Source organism: Procambarus clarkii, chromosome 44, assembly GCF_040958095.1.
Source record: "Procambarus clarkii isolate CNS0578487 chromosome 44, FALCON_Pclarkii_2.0, whole genome shotgun sequence".
Taxonomy (NCBI): domain Eukaryota; kingdom Metazoa; phylum Arthropoda; class Malacostraca; order Decapoda; family Cambaridae; genus Procambarus; species Procambarus clarkii.
Window position 1 is genome coordinate 21,093,207 of NC_091193.1, and position 22,969 is coordinate 21,116,175.

General features: G+C 40.3%; 1 protein-coding gene across 8 annotated transcripts in view; it reads right to left on the minus strand.

Annotated features, from left to right (window-relative positions):
• Positions 1-22,969, minus strand: part of trc (Serine/threonine-protein kinase tricornered) — a 148,026-nt gene that overhangs the window by 19,280 nt on the left and 105,777 nt on the right. For all 8 annotated transcript variants that reach the window (XM_069300781.1, XM_045725798.2, XM_069300780.1 and 5 more), the window contains 9 exons: positions 10,731-10,866; positions 9,823-9,997; positions 9,502-9,585; positions 8,462-8,585; positions 7,935-8,052; positions 7,364-7,503; positions 4,439-4,639; positions 3,319-3,518; positions 2,837-2,948 (listed from right to left, as the gene is read on the minus strand). In XM_069300781.1, coding sequence (XP_069156882.1) covers positions 2,837-2,948; positions 3,319-3,518; positions 4,439-4,639; positions 7,364-7,503; positions 7,935-8,052; positions 8,462-8,585; positions 9,502-9,585; positions 9,823-9,997; positions 10,731-10,855 — 1,279 coding nt within the window. In that variant the 5' untranslated portion in view covers positions 10,856-10,866. The remainder of the gene's footprint in view (positions 1-2,836; positions 2,949-3,318; positions 3,519-4,438; positions 4,640-7,363; positions 7,504-7,934; positions 8,053-8,461; positions 8,586-9,501; positions 9,586-9,822; positions 9,998-10,730; positions 10,867-22,969) is intronic.

A 22,969-nucleotide genomic window follows, 5' to 3' on the forward strand; every position in this document is an offset into this window, starting at 1 on the left:
TTTATGTGACCTTTTAATTACTGCAGCAGCTTATATGGCTTATTCCTGGACATGGGTAGTATGACTGCTGTGAGCTATATATGTACAGTTAATGCTTTAAGAACAATGTCACTAATACAATGAAATAATGTGTGCAGAATAATAATCCTAGTATAAGCAGTAATAGGCAACTGTATTAAAAACAAAATTCACTGATATAATCACATTTCATAACTTGTCATAATGTTCATTTAAACCAAATAAATTAGAGCAAATATAATTATATTTGTACAAATAATTTATATATACAGGTGTAAAATATGTAGTCACCTATAAAAGAAAAAGAAATGCTGTAGTTGAATACCAATTTTTTTTTTTTTTTTTTTTTTTTTTTTACACCAAATGATTCTACATTTAATGAAATTAAGATCATATTAAAAACAACCAAAATTAATAAAAATAAAAATACGTACACTGATAATTCTTAAAAAGTGCACGTTCGTCTAAGCCATAGCATAAATGGTCCACTCAGGACTAGTCACTCCCCAGGCTCTTAAGTCATTTTTTCTCACCACCATGATATGTACAATACTTTTCAAACTAACATTTTGCTATGCAGTTAGCAGAGAATAGACAGTGGAGTGTATCAATCCACCATGGAATAACCACTTGTTGGAAAGCAAAGTCACAAAACAAATTGCTATGAACTTCATAAAACTGGTAATAGGAATCACCAAAATATTGAATTATAGCTCTAAACTACAAATTAGCAACCAGCTATAACCCCAATTACCACCAGATGACAGTACCTTCCACCACAAGAGTTAGGCCACGATGACAGCCCTCATTTGTTGCTAAGCTGTCAATCATTTTGCTGGTTAGTTCTGCAGATTTTTTTTTAGTACTTGCTTCAAGGCATAATATACATTTGTCTGCATGTGTCTGACATCTGATTTGACTGTCTTCCTGGGTTTCTTTCTCTGGCACTGATTATCTTAGGACCAGGACTGTACCATCTTTCTATAATTACTTAAATAATTACCTAAGTGTAGTTACAAGATGGAGTCCCGTCTTCCCACCGCACTGTCATACAACACTTTGAAAATAGTGACGGTTTTGGCCTCCACCAGCTTCTCACTTGTTCCAACCGTCTACCACTCTGCTTGCGAAAGTGAATTTGATTATATTTCTTTGGCAGCTTTGTTTAGTTTGCTTAAATCTATGACTTCTCATTCTTGAAGTACCAGGTTTTAGGAATTCTTCCCTATCAATTTTATTGATTCCAGTTACTTTTTTTATGTGCCTCTAAATTTATGCCACTGCCTAGGTGGCACCTTTAGATTATATCTTGGGCTAGGGCCTTAGAGTTGGCCTTTGATTTTCAAAAACACCTTAGGTAAGTCACTTTGCCACACTATCAGTAACAGAGCTTATTAAGAGAACGTAATGAGTACACCACCTATGACCTGACTCTCTGAGTTTTACCCCGGATACCATGTTTATGACTTCAGATTACAACTCCACTGGACAGTGTAGCATGTATTGGTATCTCCTCCCAGTTGTGAGTGACTTTCGCAGCGTGCTTTTTCCGAGTGGTCTGCTTGACACCTGCTTGATCTGCTTGAGTGGCGCTGCTTTTTTATGGACCTAATGGCCACCCATTACTTCTGTTTGTCTTTTTGGATGTGAGAGCGATTTCACCTTTATGTGCGAGACCTAGGTTAATAATGGACTTCTATCTTGCTTCATCTACCTTCCAGCTTCCCACTTCTTTGCTCATGATGCAATGGATATGCTTGTCGACTTGTACAATTAAATGATAGTTAGTCTAAAATGTCATCTGCAGTGAATTCAAAGTTCCCACCCAACTTTTATGTGGAGGATATAGGGATTTGTTTTCTGCATCTGTTAATCTTGCCTGGAGGATTATGAAGCAACTGCTTGATCCTGTCTTTTCAATAAAAATTTCTGCTCCAAAGAAGACAGTCTTGATCAGAAGTCTATACTGAGGATGGTACACTGTGGTATCCTTCAACCCAAGCTTGCGTCTAGATCCGATAGTACATAGCATAAGGGAAAGTGGTTTGTCTTCTAATGAAGGGTTGCTCAGTAGTGGATAGTTATACTCCAGTATCTCCCTTTCCCCAACTATTGTATATGGCAAGACTATGAAAAGTTACTGATCACGGTTGAGAGAGAGATGTTGACTTGAGCCTAGCAAGGAAATCAAGTCCTGGGCCAATCTTTTAGATTATGGCTTGGAAGAACCGAGACACCCACTTGCACTGATATTACTATTAATACAAAATTAATAAAATGGCAATACAAAGATTAAGTACTGCTCGAACAAACTGCAATAGCCTAGAAAGAAGTTGATAAAGGACAAATTTTTGGTAGCCTGGAATATGGTGTCCTTCAAGCTTTCTTGATGTGTCAAAGAGATTTGCTAAATTAGTACTGGATATTGGCCCATATATTAAATTCTTGTCATATAGGTGATAAAAGTCTCTGAAAACATTTTTACCTAAAGAATCAGTTTGAATAGTGTGAAAATGAGCCTTTTCTGAAACAAACCATGTGGTCGGTTTTATTTTGGAAGTGGCAAGTTTCAGTCAGATGTCTTACAGAACACATACACATGCAAGATTGAGGTCTTACTCAACAGTATACTGTGTTAAAAATTCATATAAAAGAAAATTTAATATTTAAAACTTGACATGATCTGTTTCAAAGCTATAATACAAACAAAGTATTATTGTATTATTTTCAATGCAATAATACAAAGTGAATAAAACCTGAAATATTGTTATTAACACATCAATTAGCTTAAAGTTAAAGACCTGAATTCATTACTTACGCAATTTGATGTCAACTTCTGGGAATTCATCAAAATTGCTGGTATCATCAATAGATTTAACCTCAACAGGAATAGCCGAGGGCCGTTCTCTAGTATGTTCCCAATCAACTTGCTGTCATAATACAGTATATCATTTTATTAATAAAACATCTACAATAAATGCAAAAAGTATCAACCACAGATATTCAATTATTTGTCATTATACTAACAACTGCTATATTTGCACAGTTACAGATGAACTACTATGTACAGTACTTCACAAGGCAAATTAATTTACAAACTTTACCTTGCTTCAAAAAAGTACCCTATGCATTTGCTCTATTATAAAATAATTATACAGTATAGGAGTAAAAGTCAATGTTCAATAACAATCATACTTGGTTCGTGCACAGGATAAGTTGACAACTAAGAACTAGAGATATAATTTCATTAGAAACATATAATGCATGTTGGGAAATAAAAGTCTGAGTATGTAGTATTACCTGAAAGAACTTCATACACTTAAGATCTTCTATCCCTTGATGGGAGCCTGCTCTTCGATCAGCCTCACAACATAAACGTAGAATAGTGTCCTTAGCCTGCTCTGAAATGGGAACTTCAGGAGGAAACACCAATGTCTCCCGCCAACTCATCACCTTGCGGTAAGTCTCTTGAGGATTCTCGCTACAAAATGGTGGATAACCTGTGGTTGTAATATTAATACAAGTTTATTGTTAGAACTCAGCAAAAAAAATAAAAATAACAAATTAAATAATATTGCAACAATTATGCTACTTGTGTTTATTTCTTAGGGAACCTCTCATATTCACTGGGCCTAAGGAAAACCTTAATAAGCCTAACAGTTTCCTGTTCCTGACATTGGGAAAGCAAAAAAAAAAAGAGAGTAACATGCAAGAGGGCATCCATAAGCTGCTGGAGAGCATATGGCATCAATACAAGTGACACTTCACAAACCGTGGAGTGAAATTTTTTTGTCTAATTGTCTTACACGAGATAAATAATAAAGCTAAGAAACTTGGTCTAAAAATATTAAATATTATACGCATAGCAGGCCGTACTCGGCCTGCTATGCAAGGCCCAATTTGCCTAATAAGCCAAGTTTCCTGAATTAATATATTTTCTTTAATTTTTTCTTATGAAATGATAAAGCTACCCATTTCATTATGTATGAGGTCAATTTGCATCTGACAATGATCATCTGACCTGGTATGAAATTGACAAATTTGAGAGAAAATATTAACATATGTTACTGCAAAACAGTAAATAGAGTAACAGAACAGCCATAAAAAAACTGCATTCATTTATGTTTACAGACTAGAACCTACAATTAATCATTTTAACTCCTGTTAAAATTATTAACAAATATACTGTATTTCCCCCTATGAGGGTACAAAGTATACTAATTTATATCTAATTTTTTAGCTATAGTTCAATGTTTTCCCACTATATAATTAACAGGTGCAATGCTCGATATGCAAATGAATAGTAGTTGTCACTCGCACGCACAATCATTCATACATACTGTATGTACATACATACAGCAGCCTAGAGCAGGAACACTGCAAAATACAATACAAAAGGAAAAAACTTGAGCCCTCTTACCTATTAGCATTTCATACATTATAACACCAAGGCTCCACCAATCACAACTTTGTCCATAGCCTGTCTGCATGAAAACTTCTGGTGCAATGTAGTCTGGAGTTCCAACCGTTGAATAAGCAAGAGCTCGCCGATTTTTCTTCCAGCTTTCTGCTCGACGCTTTGAATCCATAGGATTTGTTGCTGGAACATTGGAGTAGGTTGCTATATAGGATAGGCAGGATAGGGCACAGAGGTAGAAGTAAGGGAGTGAACAAGGTTAAGTAATATGCATGCAGGAGTTGAAAGTGTTGTTTACAAGATCAAGGAGAAAGAGAGAGAGAGAGAGAGAGAGAGAGCCCAATTTTTGTTAATTCATGCAAGAAAAATAGCAGATTGTTAATTGGTATGAATTCAAGGATTACCACATGTTACAGTAGACAAAATGAGAAATTTAAGCAGAAACATACAAAGCACATTAGTTTCAGGTACACATTAATTCAAAACGACAAATTGATCAATTTCACAATGACAAACAAAATACAAAGGATAGAGCCAAGCAGGGATCAAGAAGAGAAGTAAAAGCAGGCAGGAATGGGGAAAAAAGAGAAAATAAAAATTAAACAAAATCAAACAATATAGCAAATTTATAATTATTAAATTACCCCCAAAAATGCATACACTAACAAAAGTAATCTTATTCTAAAAGTTATTTATGTGCTTCAAAATGCATATAAATTGCATCTTAACAAAACTGACAATTGCTAATCTAAACACATTACCGTGTGCTATTACAGTACAGTACACCACCATCAACGACGATAATTTAAATTTAGAAAAACAACGATTTTGGCCAGCATGCAGTTTATTTTTATATTTATTTTTTTAGCATTTCAGCAATTGAGTAGAAGACATCACAATACATTATTTTACATTATAATCACAAATTTAATAACTAATTATTAGACGTTTTGATTGCAGCCGAGAGTGGAAGTCTGCCTTGATCTAATCCTGGTCTAGACCAAGGTCATCTCATAGTAAAAACAATATTCAACTCAACTCTATCCTGTGTTCATAATGATACAATATGAACATACGTAAAGGAAGAGACTGAGTGTACAATAGTACAAGCCTTAAATTTACACAAGACCTAAAAATGTCCAATAAATTCTGGCATAAAATGGCAAGCACAAAGTACAGCTGTGCCGCCGCCATCAGACGTTCACTTTAGATCAGCCTGCCTGTTTAATATGACAGTCATATATATAACATTCAAAAGCAGCCTGTATATTGCTCCGAGTGTCATCATCTTAACGCCTCTTCCTATTTTTAAGAGTTATATATACACTCATATAAACTTGTCAGATAGCCCAATGGAATGTTAAATTCAAATTAGATAACAGACAGAATGTATATTTACAGTAATCTTTGTACAGTATTTGTGAAGTTCAGGGGTAGCCTAATCTGTATGATTTCGAAAATGGTGACAAATAGTGTCCTCATGTTTCAGATTTAGCTACTCGGAACAAAATGTCCACGAGTCAAAATGAGTTAGAATGTACTGTGATGATAATGTGATGCATTTCATGTTTTACTCATGTACAGCTACTATTTTAACATTTTAAGCAACCTTTGCCTGGTAAGTCAGTCAATAAAATATGTACACTATATTTTTAGTCTAGTGTAGATCTTCCACACAAAAGTAAATTTATGCATGGGGCAAATTAACTCAGTTTGAAACTTCTCAAGCAGTGCAAAATGTGATCCTAAATTTATGTGATTAAATATTTATTGCTTCAGTTCTTTACATTAAGTGTGAATTAAAAGCTATGCTTAGCTAGTATGCCTGGCTAATATTTTTAACAGTACTGTATTACAGTATATGCCACAAGTAAGACTATGTAGTAGAACTTGAGTGCTGCAAATCATACTCAGTACTGCAAGACTTGGGCCTAATGTTCAAGTCAGATTGTTGCACTTTGTGTGTAAGGTGGCTGAGCGGACAGAACACTGGGCGCATGATCCTGTGGTACCGGGTTCGATCCCGGGCGCCGGCGACAAACAATAGGCAGTTTCTTTCACCCTGATGCCCCTGTTACCTAGCAGTAAATAGGTACCTGGGAGTTAGTCAGGTGTCACGGGCTGCTTCCTGGGGGTGGAGGCCTGGTCGAGGACCGGCCTGCGGGGACACTAAACCCCGAAATCATCTCAAGATAACCTCAAGGTGGGCAAGCACCGTCAAGTATAACACCTACATTTGGAGAAAACATTACTTCAAAGAATCAACTCTGAGTAATGCTCAATAATTTTACACACACAATTTTAAGAAATAATTCATTCGGTACAAATATTAGCAAACAGAAGAACACAGATTAACTTACGCCATGTCAGGTTAGCTAGCACATAGAGGCAAAGTAACTAAACACCACCATCAAAAGAAACAATAAAAAGTGGAATTGGTCTCAAAGATTTTGAAGCCTTGACAAGTTATATTTTGGTCTGTCCTTCACTGTGCTTGGGAATAATTGGTAACCACCCACAAGATGGGTATGGGGTGCATAATAAATGAACTAAACTAAACTAACTACACTATGCTACAAGTTATATCCGTTTACATCACTTACAACTGTCTTGTGTTCCCCCTCATTAATACGAGGCCACTTTTTGGAGGTAACTTTGAGGTGCTAAACTGTAAAACACACTGTACTTCAATCTCTTGTGGTTGTGTGCTCAATAACTCACTACACTATGTTGTCTAACAGATCTCTAACCCTGCCCATGGCAGACAGAAGCAAAAATGTATATATACTGTATACATGTACAGTACTGGTTAGCATTTCAAGTGCTTCAAACTTTAAGAAAGCAATTAAAAAATAATCGAGTGAAATTTAGCTGGAAAACAAATATATATTAACTTTAAACATATCCTCACTCTCATGCAAGACTTACTGAAATCTGAAGGTTTAGCTTGGCTGAGATCTTTATAAAATTCTGTGCGATGAGACTTTTTCATTCCCGTACACAAGCCAAAGTCAGATAATTTTATATGTCCTCTGGCATCTAATAGCAGATTGTCTGGTTTGATATCTCTGAAAAATATAATAATAATATTCTAGCTCATTAAAACCCCTTGGTTTGGATGTGCAATAAATGAATCAAGTAAGTGTTCATTTAGTATGGTTACTCTAATATACTACCCGTTTATCTAAATATAATATGCATAACCATTTACCTATAGGTTTAGCCCAACATCTTGCAAAGCAGATTTAGTAAAATATCTTCATATGCAGCACTAGTTTCAAGCACACTCTCACATTATATAAAACACTTAAAACTGTAATATTTGTAAATTCAGAAGAAACTAAGCATGTTTCTAATAGTCAATTTTTAACAATAAGCAAATGAGCTTATGACACTTCCCCCCCACCCAAAAAAAAAGTATCATAGGATACTATATCCAAATATATTGTAATTATTCATAGTTCCTGTATAGTTATATAATAAAAATCCACTGACTCACCTGTGAATGAAACCAAGCTTGTGAATGGAATCAATAGCTAGAGCAGTTTCGGCAATATAAAATTGAGTGCATTCTTCTGATAATGTGTCTTTTTTCATAAGGAGAGTCATCATGTCGCCTATAAGGAAAAACAAAATTATTTTGTTACATAATCTCGGACATTATTCCCTAACCACCAGTTAGCATCTCTAGTTTGGCACATGGTGAAGTGAGCATGAAAGAAGCATGAACGCCATCAAACAATATCAGGGAATAAGTTCCTCTCCAGTGAAGAAATCCACAGATTGGAGAATTTAAAATGACTAGAAGATGACTAGTTTGTATATCGGAACTTGGTTTTAACATTGATAAGGAAAAAAATTAATAACTTGAAAGAAGCAAATAGTTAATATAGTACTGTACTGTACTTGCAAACAAACTACACAAAGTTATTTATTAGTTGGCTAATAATTTTGTTGAATACCAACTTTTTAAAACACACTAAGCAATAATTTTAAGACCCTTTTAGAAAATGAATTTTAACCTACCACCCGCAAGAAACTCCATCACTAGATACAGGTTAATTGGATCCTGAAACGAGTAAAACATCTTGACTACCCACTGATGGTCAGCCTCCACCAAGACATCTCTCTCTGCTCTTACGTGTGCCACCTGAAAGTAATCAAGTTATGAAATACACGTAACAGTAACATCAAACTATAAAAGTACAAAAAACAAAAACTTTAACATTACTTCTCTAACATTTCAAGTACCCTGTACTGTATAAACAATTTTTTTTTTATATACATATTTTACACACTATTAAAATCACATGGAAAGACTCAAAGAAGACTTACTCTTTCAAGTATTGTAAATAGCTGAAGTTATGAATGTATTTTCAAACTAACAAATTCCACATTGTACACCAAAGTGTCTAGATAAAAGAAGGCTCAAATTTTGAACAAGTATACCTGACACTAATTTTAATTACAATACATTACAAGATCACATGGTATAGGAGTATAAAATACTGTATAAAGCAATTTAGTATGTGAATTATGAAGAAAATGGTCGAAAGGAAATGCTACAATACGAAAGTTGTCAGCAAATTAATCCTAAAATCTAGGTGACAGAAAGCTCTCAAGCCATTAAGTTCCAAGGTATATCTAAATACTGTACATATATTTTCATTAAATCTCAACAGTCTTTTACACACAATATAAAGAGCAATAAAAAGAAAATGCAGAAAATAGGCTCCAAAAAGTGTTGCCACCACATCAATTGATGCTATAGTGTGTGTAGCATAGTTAATGAAGATCGGAGAATTTAATGTTATAATATTGTGCAGACAAAACACACACTCCAGCAGCACCAGAAAAAATGAATTCCTAAAAATATCAGAGAATTTCCCTGAAGACTATAAACAAGCTAGAAATTATGACCAAAGAGGCATTCTTAATAAAGATTTTTGGATATTCCCTTTTAAAAGTATCTAATATAATGTATTCTCTTAACCCTATAAATGGAAATATTTTTATAAAAAATTGCATACAACAAAACACAATTACATATACTGTATAGGACGCACCTGTTCTTTCTCCAGCATATCTGCTTTTCGCAATATTTTCATAGCATAGACATGACCTGTATCTTTTTTCTGCACTAATCGAACCTGTTTAAAAACAAAGAGATTAATCACAAAGTTTGTATTAAGCATTTTACAATTATAATAATGTTAAAAAGCAATTCAGTTAACTTAAATTTTCAGGTCAAATCCTATAACTTTTACTACAATATCCCAGCAACATCGATGCAACAATTATCTATTGCACACACACACACGCACTGCCTCAGTAATCAAGGTGGTAATAAGGTAGAAAGCAACCCATATACTGTAGTATTTGATTACCTCGCCAAATGCTCCTCTGCCAATAACTTTGAGGGCTTCAAAATCCTCGACACCCAACCGGGATCTTTTGAGGCGGAGAAATTCTGTTTCTTTTTGTGCATGTTGCTGCCGCTTCTCTTGCTTCTGGTCCTCAGAGAGTCCTTCCTCTTTCATACTCTCCTCCAACTTATCTTGTCTATAACAGAAAAGTACTCCAATGGTCATAACTAAAGCAGACTCAAAATCATCAATTAATACACAATGAAAAAATATAAATATATATTCTGTACTGTATACATATTTTTTTATTTATTACTAACCAAGGACATGCTTGTTCCTTCATAGTGCAAGAATACAAACAAAATATGTGTAAGTGGTATTTCCAGGTCAACTAATTCACAGGATTAAGCCAATAGTACTGAACATGAGAGATGAAGATACTTATCCACCAATTAAGAACAGTATTTTTGCGAGAAGCTAGCAATATACAATAATTGTTACTTTAAGTATGAACATAATTTTCAGTATTAAAACATCTCTAACCAAAACAAAGTTTTATTCAGCTTCTGCAGTAAACTGAATAATTTAAAGTACTTTACTCATTTGGTTCTTATAATTATGATACAAGAGCAGGTATAGTACTGTACTGTTTATGATAATCTACAATGAGAAAACTTTAAATACTGTAATCTCAGTAACAATTGTAATTGAACAGGGCTACAAAAATCTCAGACAAATGCAATATTAGCAGGAGCTTTTATTCAAAATCATTACATCTGTTAGAAAAGCAGTTTGTTTTGTTGGACCAAGCCTGATTACATATACTGTAATCTATATATGTAATCTGTATACATCAATAGAGTGCATGTCAAATGTAACAAAATAAATGTCTATGAATTAAAAGCATACTGTAATTTTGCCAACCTTACCTTTGCTTTCTTTCTAAATGTTGTGCTATAAGATTAGAGTAATAATTCTCTAATGTAACCTTCGCTTTTGTGGCCTTGTCAAGGGTATGGCCACTGAAGCGAATCTGACCCTCCGTAGCCGCCATCCGCCCCACCCCTGAAAAAGTATAGTACAACATTACTGCAAACTACAATAAAATGGCAATGAAATTCAAATGTACATGTATTGCATCTGATCCCATCTGATACAGCTCCCATTCATAAATGGGAGCTGCATCGCTGCAGTGGTTTATATAACTTAGATCCATTTTTAATAGATCAATTAAAGGGCGATTTGAGTAGGATCATTGGAACACATTTGTCTCACTAATTCATTGTAAATATTTACTATCTTATGCTATGACTATCCATGTGTGGGCCTGTGTGTGTTTATGAATGGGAGCTGCATCGGATGGGCCAATAGGCCCTCTGCAGTTTTTGTGTGGCTCATATTTGTGTCCACTTATTGCACCTCACCTCACTCCACCATTCTCTCCTGCCTATTTATGTCCAGTACTCGACCTGTAAAACCACTCCTTCTGAAGATGTATTAATATACGAAAGTACTAAGGAAATTCCTGTTTCATTTTTCCTCCGTGGTCTGACACTGTCACATTTTTAATCAAGTATGTATTTTTCGTGATTTACACACACAATATACACACACATTTTATTTATTTAAAAAAAATTAATATATATATATATATACTGTGTATATATATATATATATATATATATATATATATATATATATATATTATATTATATTATATTAAATATGACCGAAAAAGTAAGATTAATAATTCTAACACGAATTTTCTCAATCTTTCGAACATTTCGTTTCACTGTTGGAGGTAAATCAAAAATCAATTCTCCAAAATTCATTTTTATTTCTAGTCTGACGCGACACGAGCGCGTTTCGTAAAACTTATTACATTTTCAAAGACTTTAGTTCACAAATACACAACTGAATAGAACTTACACATCTCCGATATTATATCTACATTTAAGTGAGGTGGAAGGGGTGATGTGGCATTAACACAAGACAGAACAAGATGTGGTATTAATAGGGTATTAATTTCATCAACACAAGACAGAACAAGAGTATTAATATGGTATTAATTTCATCAACACAAGACAAAACACGAAACAATGGATATTGAATAGAAGTGTTTGTAGAAAGCCTATTGGTCCATATTTCTTGATGCTTCTGTATTGGAGCGGAGTCTTGAGGTGGGTAGAATATAGTTGTGCAATAATTGGCTGTTGATTGCTGGTGTTGACTTCTTGATGTGTAGTGCCTCGCAAACGTCAACCCGCCTGCTATCGCTGTATCTATCGATGATTTCTGTGTTGTTTACTAGGATTTCTCTGGCGATGGTTTGGTTGTGGGAAGAGATTATATGTTCCTTAATGGAGCCCTGTTGCTTATGCATCGTTAAACGCCTAGAAAGAGATGTTGTTGTCTTGCCTATATACTGGGTTTTTTGGAGCTTACAGTCCCCAAGAGGGCATTTGAAGGCATAGACGACGTTAGTCTCTTTTAAAGCGTTCTGTTTTGTGTCTGGAGAGTTTCTCATGAGTAGGCTGGCCGTTTTTCTGGTTTTATAGTAAATCGTCAGTTGTATCCTCTGATTTTTGTCTGTAGGGATAACGTTTCTATTAACAATATCTTTCAGGACCCTTTCCTCCGTTTTATGATGCACGAGCTAATGTAGGCTCGTGCAGCATGAGCCGCTGCTTCACAGCCTTGGGGGACTCCAAACCCCAGCTGGTTGGGTTGCAGCATGGTGGCTGCTTCCATTCGGATACTTCTGACAGCAGCCCTTGCAACTAGGCGGCGAAGGGTATTACCAACGGCAATGAGTCTGATTCCTCCCCCCTTCTTTTTGAGGGCACATAGGGATGCACCAAAGAAGAATGGTTTGATTTCATCAGGGATTAACCCGGCGAGGCAGTTGTTGACAAACGTTGTGATTTCTGTCAGGAGCGCTTCTGCAGCTGGGCCAAGAACAGGGTTCACCATTTCCTTCACATGTTGAGGTCTTACCCCTGTGTAGCCTCCTGAGGAGCCCGGAGGAGGGGATATATATATTATATATATATATATATATATATATATATATATATATATATATATATATATATATATATATATATATATATATATATATATAGTGCCATTCTAATGACATTTGCAGATACAGTACATCACATATATCTTGAGGTTATCTTGAGATGATTTCGGGGCTTTAGTGTCCCCGCGGCCCGGTCCTCGACCAGACCTCCACCCCCAGGAAGCAGCCCGTGACAGCTGACTAACTCCCAGGTACCTATTTACTGCTAGGTAACAGGGGCATTCAGGGTGAAAGAAACTTTGCCCATTTGTTTCTGCCTCGTGCGGGAATCGAACCCGCGCCACAGAATTACGAGTCCTGCGCGCTATCCACCAGGCTACGAAGCCCCCCTAGAAGACATAGAAGACATGCTAGATATAGAAGACCTGCAACAAGAAAGGTTCAACACTGCTAGAGCAGCAATGCTCAAGAAGACACATCTACTCTCTCTGAGACATGACTGTTCTTTTCTGTTAACTTCTTTTGATGGCTGGTCGTGTCTTTATATATATATCATTAAGATGAAAGAAATTTCACCAAATAAAAAACAATTTCCTCCACAAAATCCAGAAAGACAAATACAATACAATAATACGGCAGAGTAGGCGACACGTTTCAGTAGTGAGCTGACCATTACTTTATGTAATAAAGTAATGGTATTATAAGTAATAAGTAATATTACTAATAAGTAATACCATTACTGTACTTTTTAGTTTGATGACTGAAAATCTGCATCAAAGAGGTTCTACGCTACCATCTGAAAAGCAGCCAACATATAAAAAAAGCTATTCCACGAAGCTTCGTATTACATACTGGTACTGCCAAGAATAACATACATAATTACCGAGAAAAACGAATTAAGCGCAACAAATGGGCCACTTTTATAGCTTGTACAAGAGTTCTCATTAACCCAAGCCTTAACATCAAAGGTTCGTGGTGTGATGGTGGTGGTGCCTTTGATAGCTTTATGTGATAACCTTGTGCTCGATGAACACTACAGCGCAGGGTAGCGGAGTGGTATACTTGATTCACTAGTTAAACAACGCCTTTGCTTGTCTTGAGCAGATTAACGATAGCGTGTAACGAGATTGCACAACCACAAACGCCATTATCACCCACACAATAACCTACTGAAAATCAACGCATTATAAACAATTGACTAATTCTTGCCAGATTAAAACAATAAATATAAAATGTCAAGGTCTAGAGCAACGCAGCTGAAACCTATTTGTAATGTGATGGGAAACCTATTAACATGTAATTCAGAAGGCCCGGGAATAAAGAAAGGGTCAGGAGCGAAATGGGGGAAAAAGGGGGGTGGAGTCGGGCGAAATGGAGAAAAGGGGGTTGAGTCAGGGGGGGAAATGGGGGTTGAGTCAGGGGGGGAAATGGGGGTTGAGTCAGGGGGGGAAATGGGGGTTGAGTCAGGGGGGGAAATGGGGGTTGAGTCAGGGGGGGAAATGGGGGTTGAGTCAGGGGGGGAAATGGGGGTTGAGTCAGGGGGGGAAATGGGGGTTGAGTCAGGGGGGGAAATGGGGGTTGAGTCAGGGGGGGAAATGGGGGTTGAGTCAGGGGGGGAAATGGGGGTTGAGTCAGGGGGGGAAAAGGGGGTTGAGTCAGGGGCGAAATGGGGAAAAGGGGGAAGTCGGAAGCGAAAACGGTAGTGTCACTTGTCAACAGGGCTGGGGGGGGGGGGGGGGAGGATAGTGTCAGAAGGGGGGGGGGGAATAGTGAAATGTAGTAGTAGGAAGAGGGGGCGGGAAGGGGCCCCCCACGTGCGGGTGGCAGACTCCCCCGCCCGGACAACCGTTACAGGCAGCGCGTGCAAATCTAGGCTACGCTACCGTCTACCTGGTAGATTGAACATCCTTTAATTCGTGTGGTAAGCGGGGCCGCCTCTGTCAAAACACCATTGTGCAGGTTCATTACACCAGCTCAACGCCCACCCACCGTTGTAGACAGCAAGAGGAAACAATGAGTCAAATTTAAAGTGCCGCACGAAGTGGCAGAAACACACAAGGGCACCTCTAGTGACGGAAAATTCCGTCGCTGCCCGTAAAGTAGCTCAAACTTGCAGCTACTTCATCCCTCGTCTGTCTTATTTGTTATTTTCTCTTGCCTTATCCAGTAACTAGCTACATTGACCATCCTAGTGATGGCTCTAAGAAATCAAGGCCCATGTAGCCATGTCTTGGGACCAGTTCTTAATTTATTTATTAAAAAAAAATAAGTTACGATTTTATTTCTATTGTTTCACTCTGGAGAGAGTCCTTCCAGATTTTCTAGGTCTGAAATGTGTCTTGCTTGTATTCCAGGAATATAATTTGTGATACCTTAGGTGCAACAAATAATTTAGTCAGAATAGATGCTACGAGTTAATGTTCTCAACATTTTCTAGATCAACAATTATTCCAGTCGAGGGAGTTCGTGCCTTCCTTACCTTGTGGTCACCTTGAGATGGTTTCGGGGCATAACGTCCCAACGGCCCGGTCCTCGACCAGGCCTCTTGGTTGCTGAACTGGTTAATCAGGCTGTTGGACGCGGCTGGTCGCAGCCTGGTTGATCAGGTATCCTTTGGAGGTGCTTATCAAGTTCTCTCTTGAACACTGTGAGGGGTCGGCCAGTTATGTCCCTTATGTGTAGTGGAAGCGTTGAACAGTCTCGGGCCTCTGGTGTTGATAAAGTTCTCTCTCAAGAGTACCTGTTGCACCTCTGCTCTTCAATGGGGGTATTCTGCACATCCTGCCATGTCTTCTGGTCTCATGTGATCTTATTCCTGTGTGCAGGTTTGGGACCATGCCCCTCTATTTTCCATGTGTAAATTATTATGTATATTAATTTGCAAGCAGAGTGGTAGACGACTGGAACAAGTAAGGTGGTGGTGGAGGCCAAACCCGTCAGTAGTTTTAAAGAGTAATACGACAGTACTGGGAAGATGAGACACCGCGAGCGTAACTCAGACTGTAAATCACACATAAACAGGACTTGGGGAAGACAGAAGGCGTGCACGTTGCACAATCCACCACATCACAACTCGTTAATACCCGCCCAACCACCTCCGAGATGCAAATCTCGATTGCAAACGGAAGAAAAACGAAGCAAACAATTGTAGTCACAACTCTCATACTTTCACATCCGGTTATTCCAGCCTCTCCAATCATCGTGAGAAACTATTGCGGATCCGGATGAAATTGCTGGGAACATCATCACGTTTTGCCTCACACTAAGAGTTTGAGCGTTGCTATACAGAAGCAAAATCAAAACGATAAATACGCCATAATAAATTTATAAATTTCGTACAGGAATATACGAAACGCTGATCATTGAAATTGAAGTTGAAATAAGTTTATTGAGGTAAAATACACACAAAGGGATGAGGTAGCTCAAGCTATTCTCATCCCGTTCAGTACATCGTGTTAATACATACATAGACACACATCACAAGCAGTAAACGTATTACCGAACATTCTGAGAGATAAACATATACATTTCCTCCTTTACACAAGTAGTATGGTAAGGACACTGATCATTAAATGGTCAATAGAAAACCCTTCGCATAGTCTGCATTATAATTTAAACTAATTAGCACCATTATCACCATTATCTAATTAGCACCAAGTCTACAAATTTCTATAGAAAACGATGTGCCACTAACTTTACAACCAGGTCGAACCAGTGATAGCCGACGCTCACGGATTCGAACCCAGGCCTTCTGTTTGTGAGTCAAGTGCACTGACTACCACCCTACTGGTTCCTTTCCCCCCGGTTTAATGATTTTGATCATAAAGTTTTCACACCCACATTTGGTGTCGTGGGAGGATTCGTGGCACCGCCCCCCCCCCCCGGAAACACCCCTTATAACACGTGGCATCCCCTCGGGAAACCTCCATAAGGTGACACCCCCGCCATCACCTCCATAACACGTGAGCATCCCCTCGGAAACCCCCCTAACACGTCCCCCAACCCTCCCATAACACGTGCCAGCATCAACTACAACCTCCATCAGTAACACATCTGACAAATCAAAGATGACGTATCACAACCACTCACATTCAAGTTGTACCGTATAAGCACCAAGACACATGCCCTACTAGTGCCAACTTGAGGAGCTATACTGCCACCTTAGTGATGCTATACAAACCTTGCACTTGGGCCCCTAAGGGAGCTGCCACAAACCTCACCTACAGGTAAACAACAATGAGCCACACCACCCCCGAAGGTAAACAGAAGAGGTAGGCGCCACAAACAGCAGTGCTGCACCACCACCACCACCGTCTCCGGCACCCAGTGGGCACGCTGCCAACTAGGCCACCGCTCCCTCCTCAACACTGCTGCAACTACGGATGAAGCAGCTAAAGCCGCCACTAACCTTGTCTACTCTCGCCCCCAGTAACTATCCCGCCCGTCCTCTTAGACACAAGGGACACAAATTGATGTACTAAATTGGCCGAACCTAACCTATCGTGAGAGGGTGGGGTCTGGAGAGGAAGACCGTCTCTAACACTGCAGCATATGCGGCCGTGTCAAGCTAATTCTAAACTAACCACCACCAACAGGACTCTCCGTGTGAATCCACAGAAAAAGGTTGTGAGAGTACAGAGCCTTGCAAGAAACAGGCTCCATAACGATCAGGCCGCCGCTAATAACAACGCCTCAAGCCAGATCAAACGGAAGGTAGCACACTAAGCATGACTTGAGGTTAGCCTCCCACCACACAACTCCCAGTATTAACATCTTTATTGACAACAATTAATTACAAATTAGCTAGGGGGGGGGGGGAAGGGGGTAGTGAAGACGAAAGACTAATGGCATTGAACTTCATGTCACTGGAAGACAGAAGGGTTAGTCGAGACATGATTACCATGTAAAAAATTATCGAGAATTGATAGAACAAATACATTTGGAATGGGGTAATAAAGGAGCAAGACACGCAGGTGGGAACCGAGTATCCAAATGAACCAGGAATACTGGAAATAATAATGTCAGCGTGAGTAGTGACCAAAGAGAGTGCCAAGCTGAGGGCCCCCACGCAGGTGCCACCACACCCGCCACACAGCTAGCGGGTCACCCAACTAAAGATTGATTGATGAAGATTAAGCCCCAAAAGGTGGCACGGGCATGAATAGCCCCGTAAGTGGTGGCCCTTTGGAGCCATTACCAGCATCAAGAGCTGATACTGGAGATCTATGGAGGTGCAACTGTACCCTGCGTGACGGGAGCTGTCTCCCGTGTCACCCAACTAGTCGGCTCGGAGTAATAATAATAAAAGGCGTCCCTAGCCGCGCGTGTTCATGTCCCTAACCAAAATATTAAAAAGTTCAGTCAGCTGCTGTCAATGGTCTTTTAGTGCACCTGTCACTTGTCCCCCCACACTTGACCCTCCACACAAGGGCGCTCCGTGGGACAAGACTGGCGTCCTAACACCACCACGACTCTCGTCCCACTTGGACAAAGGCCAAGATCTAGGGGAAAGGTTTATTAAAGGACCAACTCATGGCCAAACATTTGACCCTGTGATGCTATTATAGTAGTGTCAGAATATACAAAAAGAAACATTTCCCTTCTCTGCAGGGAAGGATAGAGGCTGGTGGCCTAGTAAGGTATGAACACGCCGCCTAGCTAAGTGAACTGCCTAAAACGGTTCAATACCAGACGTGGTGAGCCTCCACTCTACAGGATGTTCACATTGCTTTCCTGTGGAGCGGGTGAAGCGCGAGGGAGGGTACATACACGCTGGTATAGAAAATAGTTTGTAATCATGTAGAGTACTTAACTGTTTGCCTGGAAGGTGTTCTCTCTCCATTAAACTACATGCCAATTACAATATTGATGGTGTGTGCATACATTTCTCCAAGGCACACTGTCAGAGCTTTCATTCAAGGGCATCTTCTGTTGATTATTGAAGTATGCAACTGTGATTCATTTCGACACTTCACTGGGCCAATGGCTTCTTGACTTCAAACATCACCCCACAATATTTTCTATTCTCAACTTCCCGGGGGAAAAAATAAAAAGGCGGACCAGCTTCCAAATCTATTCATGGAAGCATTTGGAAGGACGTACCGGGCCTTACAACTTACACTATAATGACAGTGGCACTGAACGGAATACCTGAAGCATACCCATGTTGGACGGTACCCATGTTGGACGGTACCCATGTTGGACGGTACCCATGTTGGACGGTACCCATGTTGGACGGTACCCATGTTGGACGGTACCCATGTTGGACGGTACCCATGTTGGACGGTACCCATGTTGGACGGTACCCATGTTGGACGGTACCCATGTTGGACGGTACCCATGTTGGACGGTACCTGGGAGGAGAGGTGGGGGGTCGCTACACAGCTTTCCCTCAACGGGATAAGAGCAGATATATCCGGATATTAGATTGGAAGAGAGGTCCGGTTGGCCGAGTGGCACATGTCCCCCAGCCCTAGACCCTTCCTCCCCACAGCTAGGTGACGTCTCCCCGCAGAAAGGTTCTAAGAGTTCTACTGGCCAAGCCCAGCGTGTCTTGTGATAACTTGCTATAGAAGGTTGCTGCTCGGTATGCCAGTGAAACAATGAAGTAGTTCTTCAGTGTACGGGTAGTGAAACAAGTGGAATGAGTTAGTAGCGGATGGTGATGGATGTTAACGTCATTCACAGCTGTACAAGTATTTAGGCGTGTTCAAGCATTGGACGATTTTGAGCTCTAAAGTTTATCACAAGATTGCTAACAAAAACAAGGTGCCTAGAAGCTGGAGCTCACCCACTCCCCCCCCTGGAAACACAAACCGAAACTGTCTCTATTTTCCGCTTGTTACAACTTGTAATAAAGTTGTTACATCTTGGCTTAACGTGTTTATGACGTATTAGAACGTTGTTACAACTTGCTATATTGGTTGTTATAACTGGTTAGGAGGTGTTAAATCTTGTTCGAACGTTGTACCAACGTCGTAGTTTCGGTGTGTGTTTGGCGGGCCCTCAGCAAACGAAACAAATTCCTGCAGTGCCGGACCCACCGGGTTGTAATCGATATGTGGGCCTGCGGCCCGCTCAGAGCAACAGCCTTTTAGATCAAGTTATGACAAGAAAAGCCAGGTCCAAGGCCGGAGTAGAAGCCACTCTCCCTCCTGAGAAAGGTTTAACTTGAGTTCACTTATGTTCATTGGTAACCAGAGTGAAGTTTATGACACACTAGCACAGGGTTTACTCTTAATACAGCTGCTACGTACGGACTGCCGGTATTTTTATAATGCTGCATTGTAGCATAAAAGCAGCCAAGTGTCATGTGGACAGTCAACCACAGCCATCATGAGACGCCACGACGTGCATCTCTACTAATCCGTCTACACATACGGAAACGTGTATGGACACGGCGTCACATGCGCCAAGGATACGTCCATACACCAGGCTGAACCCTGCCACCCCCACCCCTACCTTCCTTTAGATCAAGGACTACTCAATACTTTCCCTTGGCCACGACCCAGCAGCCTGTGTTGCACTGCAATGAGCAACGTTTTGGTATTTGCATTGATCCATCTTGTTTCTCAGGCAAGAATTATGCAACGGGTCACTACTGATCACTCAGGTTTTGAATAATCGATACAATCGTTTTAATAACGTCCCATTACTAGCACATTCGTATTACCTAATCGACGAAGACGATTTAGGGCTTAATTTCAAGTTTTTTGGTGAAGGAACTCTTGACAAGAAGAGCCTTACACACTGACAATCGAGTCATTTCCCATCAATCCCAACAACATTTCCCAACATATGGCCCAACTCTATCCCTTTATTTTACAGTTCATCTCTTTGATTCCCGAGTATTATCGTTTATAGGGTCGTAGTTAAGTTCGGTCATGGGAGCAATACTACCCGCAGGAATGTGTAATGGTTGCTAGGGGGATCTTGTATAATGCTTGCGTCATCAGGGAAAAATTTTCCGTCAAAGCTGTCATTCATTTAACTCCAGTGTGAAAAGCAAACCTGCCCATATTTCCAAACGGTTCACGCGTCAAGCAGACTGACAAACCGTGGACAGCACCAGCGACACTTCGTCACTCACAGGAAGGTAGAATTTTGATTGATCGAAGCCAGTATTTTTGGGCTTCGATCAATCCGAACCCTGGAAAACCCAGGGCTTTTCTTCTCTTGCGAGGCCGCAAGAGAAGAAAACCCCACAAAGACGACGATCATTAACCTGAAACTGTTGGAAGATTGTAATCCAGCAAAGCCAGGTAGTCTTTACCATGACTCTTAGGCTTCCGCACAGATGTTGACCTCCTGAGACGTGGCTGATGGGCAGGAAGAGTCCGGGAAGACGTTCACTACTCAGGATACCAGAATCACTTTACTCTCCAGATGACATGTAATAAAGGTAGAGGCAGCGTTAATCCCAAGGTAGTCAGCTACCCTGCGCAGTGACCGCTGAGTGCCGCAGTGACCGAGGAATCTTCAGTAGCTGCGCCAGTCTATGAAGACCCAGAAAGGACTCCTGCGCGTCATGGCCTCGTGAGCTCCTCCTTAGCCAGAGAAGACAAGCAGGCGACGGGGTGACGGTGCCACCCGCAGGCGACGGGGTGACGGTGCCACCCGCAGGCGACGGGGTAACGGTGCCACCCGCAGGCGACGGGGTAACGGTGCCACCCGCAGGCGAGGCAAGGGGGCGCTTCGCCTGCGGGTGGCACTTATAATCGTGTCAAATGTAAGTCACTTATCACTCTTATCAGCTGACAATTTTTCACTGCAATTGCCTTAATGAATGAAGAAATCTGGATCTTATCCGTTACAAATACCATTAGGATAACGAAGCTAAATACGTGGGCACTGTGTCCCCCTGTACACGGTATATCAATGAAAACATTACAAGTTACAATGCATTTAAAAAATCAATATCAATTAAAATAATGGTTCTATTACAAATCACATCGAATATGGTTTACAACGAGACTCCTAGCAGCATCCCCTGGTTTACAAAGAATACTAACAGCATCCCCTGGTTTACTTGGTATCTTGAGATGACTTCGGGGCTTTTTTTAGTGTCCCCGCGGCCCGGTCCTCGACCAGGCCTCCACCCCCAGAAAGCAGCCCGTGACAGCTGACTAACACCCAGGTACCTATTTTACTGCTAGGTAACAGAGGCATAGGGTGAAAAACTCTGCCCATTGCTTCTCGCCGGCGCCTGGGATCGAACCCAGGACCACCCAGGTATACTTGCAGCATCCCCCACAACTGTGGGCTACACAGTTGACTGCTAATTGACGAAAGTAGAAAGTTGTAAACACAACTTAAGAAAGTTAAATGACTACTTTTACACTGCGCAAATAACCTGGCTGCTACGGCGCCAGGTAACTTATGAATGAATAATCCTTCACGAATCCTGATCCTTCTACTGGTCACCACCCCGGGAGCTGCCTTAACCCCCATGGAACAACAACAACCCTTCATAGGTTTCTGTCATGCAACATCCAGTACACACACCAGAACTGACCTCGGGGGGGTCGGGTACGTCCACTCCTTGTCCCAAGGAATCAACCACCGCCGACAAGACAATCCAGGTGTAGGACTGCCCTCATGGTGATGACCAGGAGCTGGCTTTGTGGGTCATTCCATAACCACTCAGCTGCGGCGCCCAAACTATCCTGGTTATAACATGTATTACCAGTTGGTAATACACTCATAAGAACACACCTGCTTCCGCTCCTGTGCCAGGTAAGTTACGGGCTCACCATAGCCCGTGCTACTTGGAACTTGTTCCGAGTAGCTTAATCTATAACAACATGTCCAGCATGAGCACCTGTAGTGGGTAGTGTGTTGGCAAAAACACTTGGGTGATGGAGCAGGGTCCAGCATCACGGCTCCGGCACACCGTGGGAGGTGACCCCGAGTGACCTAGTTAACAAGGCTGCTTGCTAACTACCCTAACAGTTAGGGTAGTTGCCCTAACTACCACTGCCTCACTGACACATTATATATGTTAACATATGATGTGTATGATATTATGTTACGATCAACATATATGATATGTTACGATCATATATGACCGTCGATATGGGATATGTTAAGGCAGCTCTTACTCTCATCTCAACCTGTGTTTCTGTAGCCGCAGCTGGAATACCA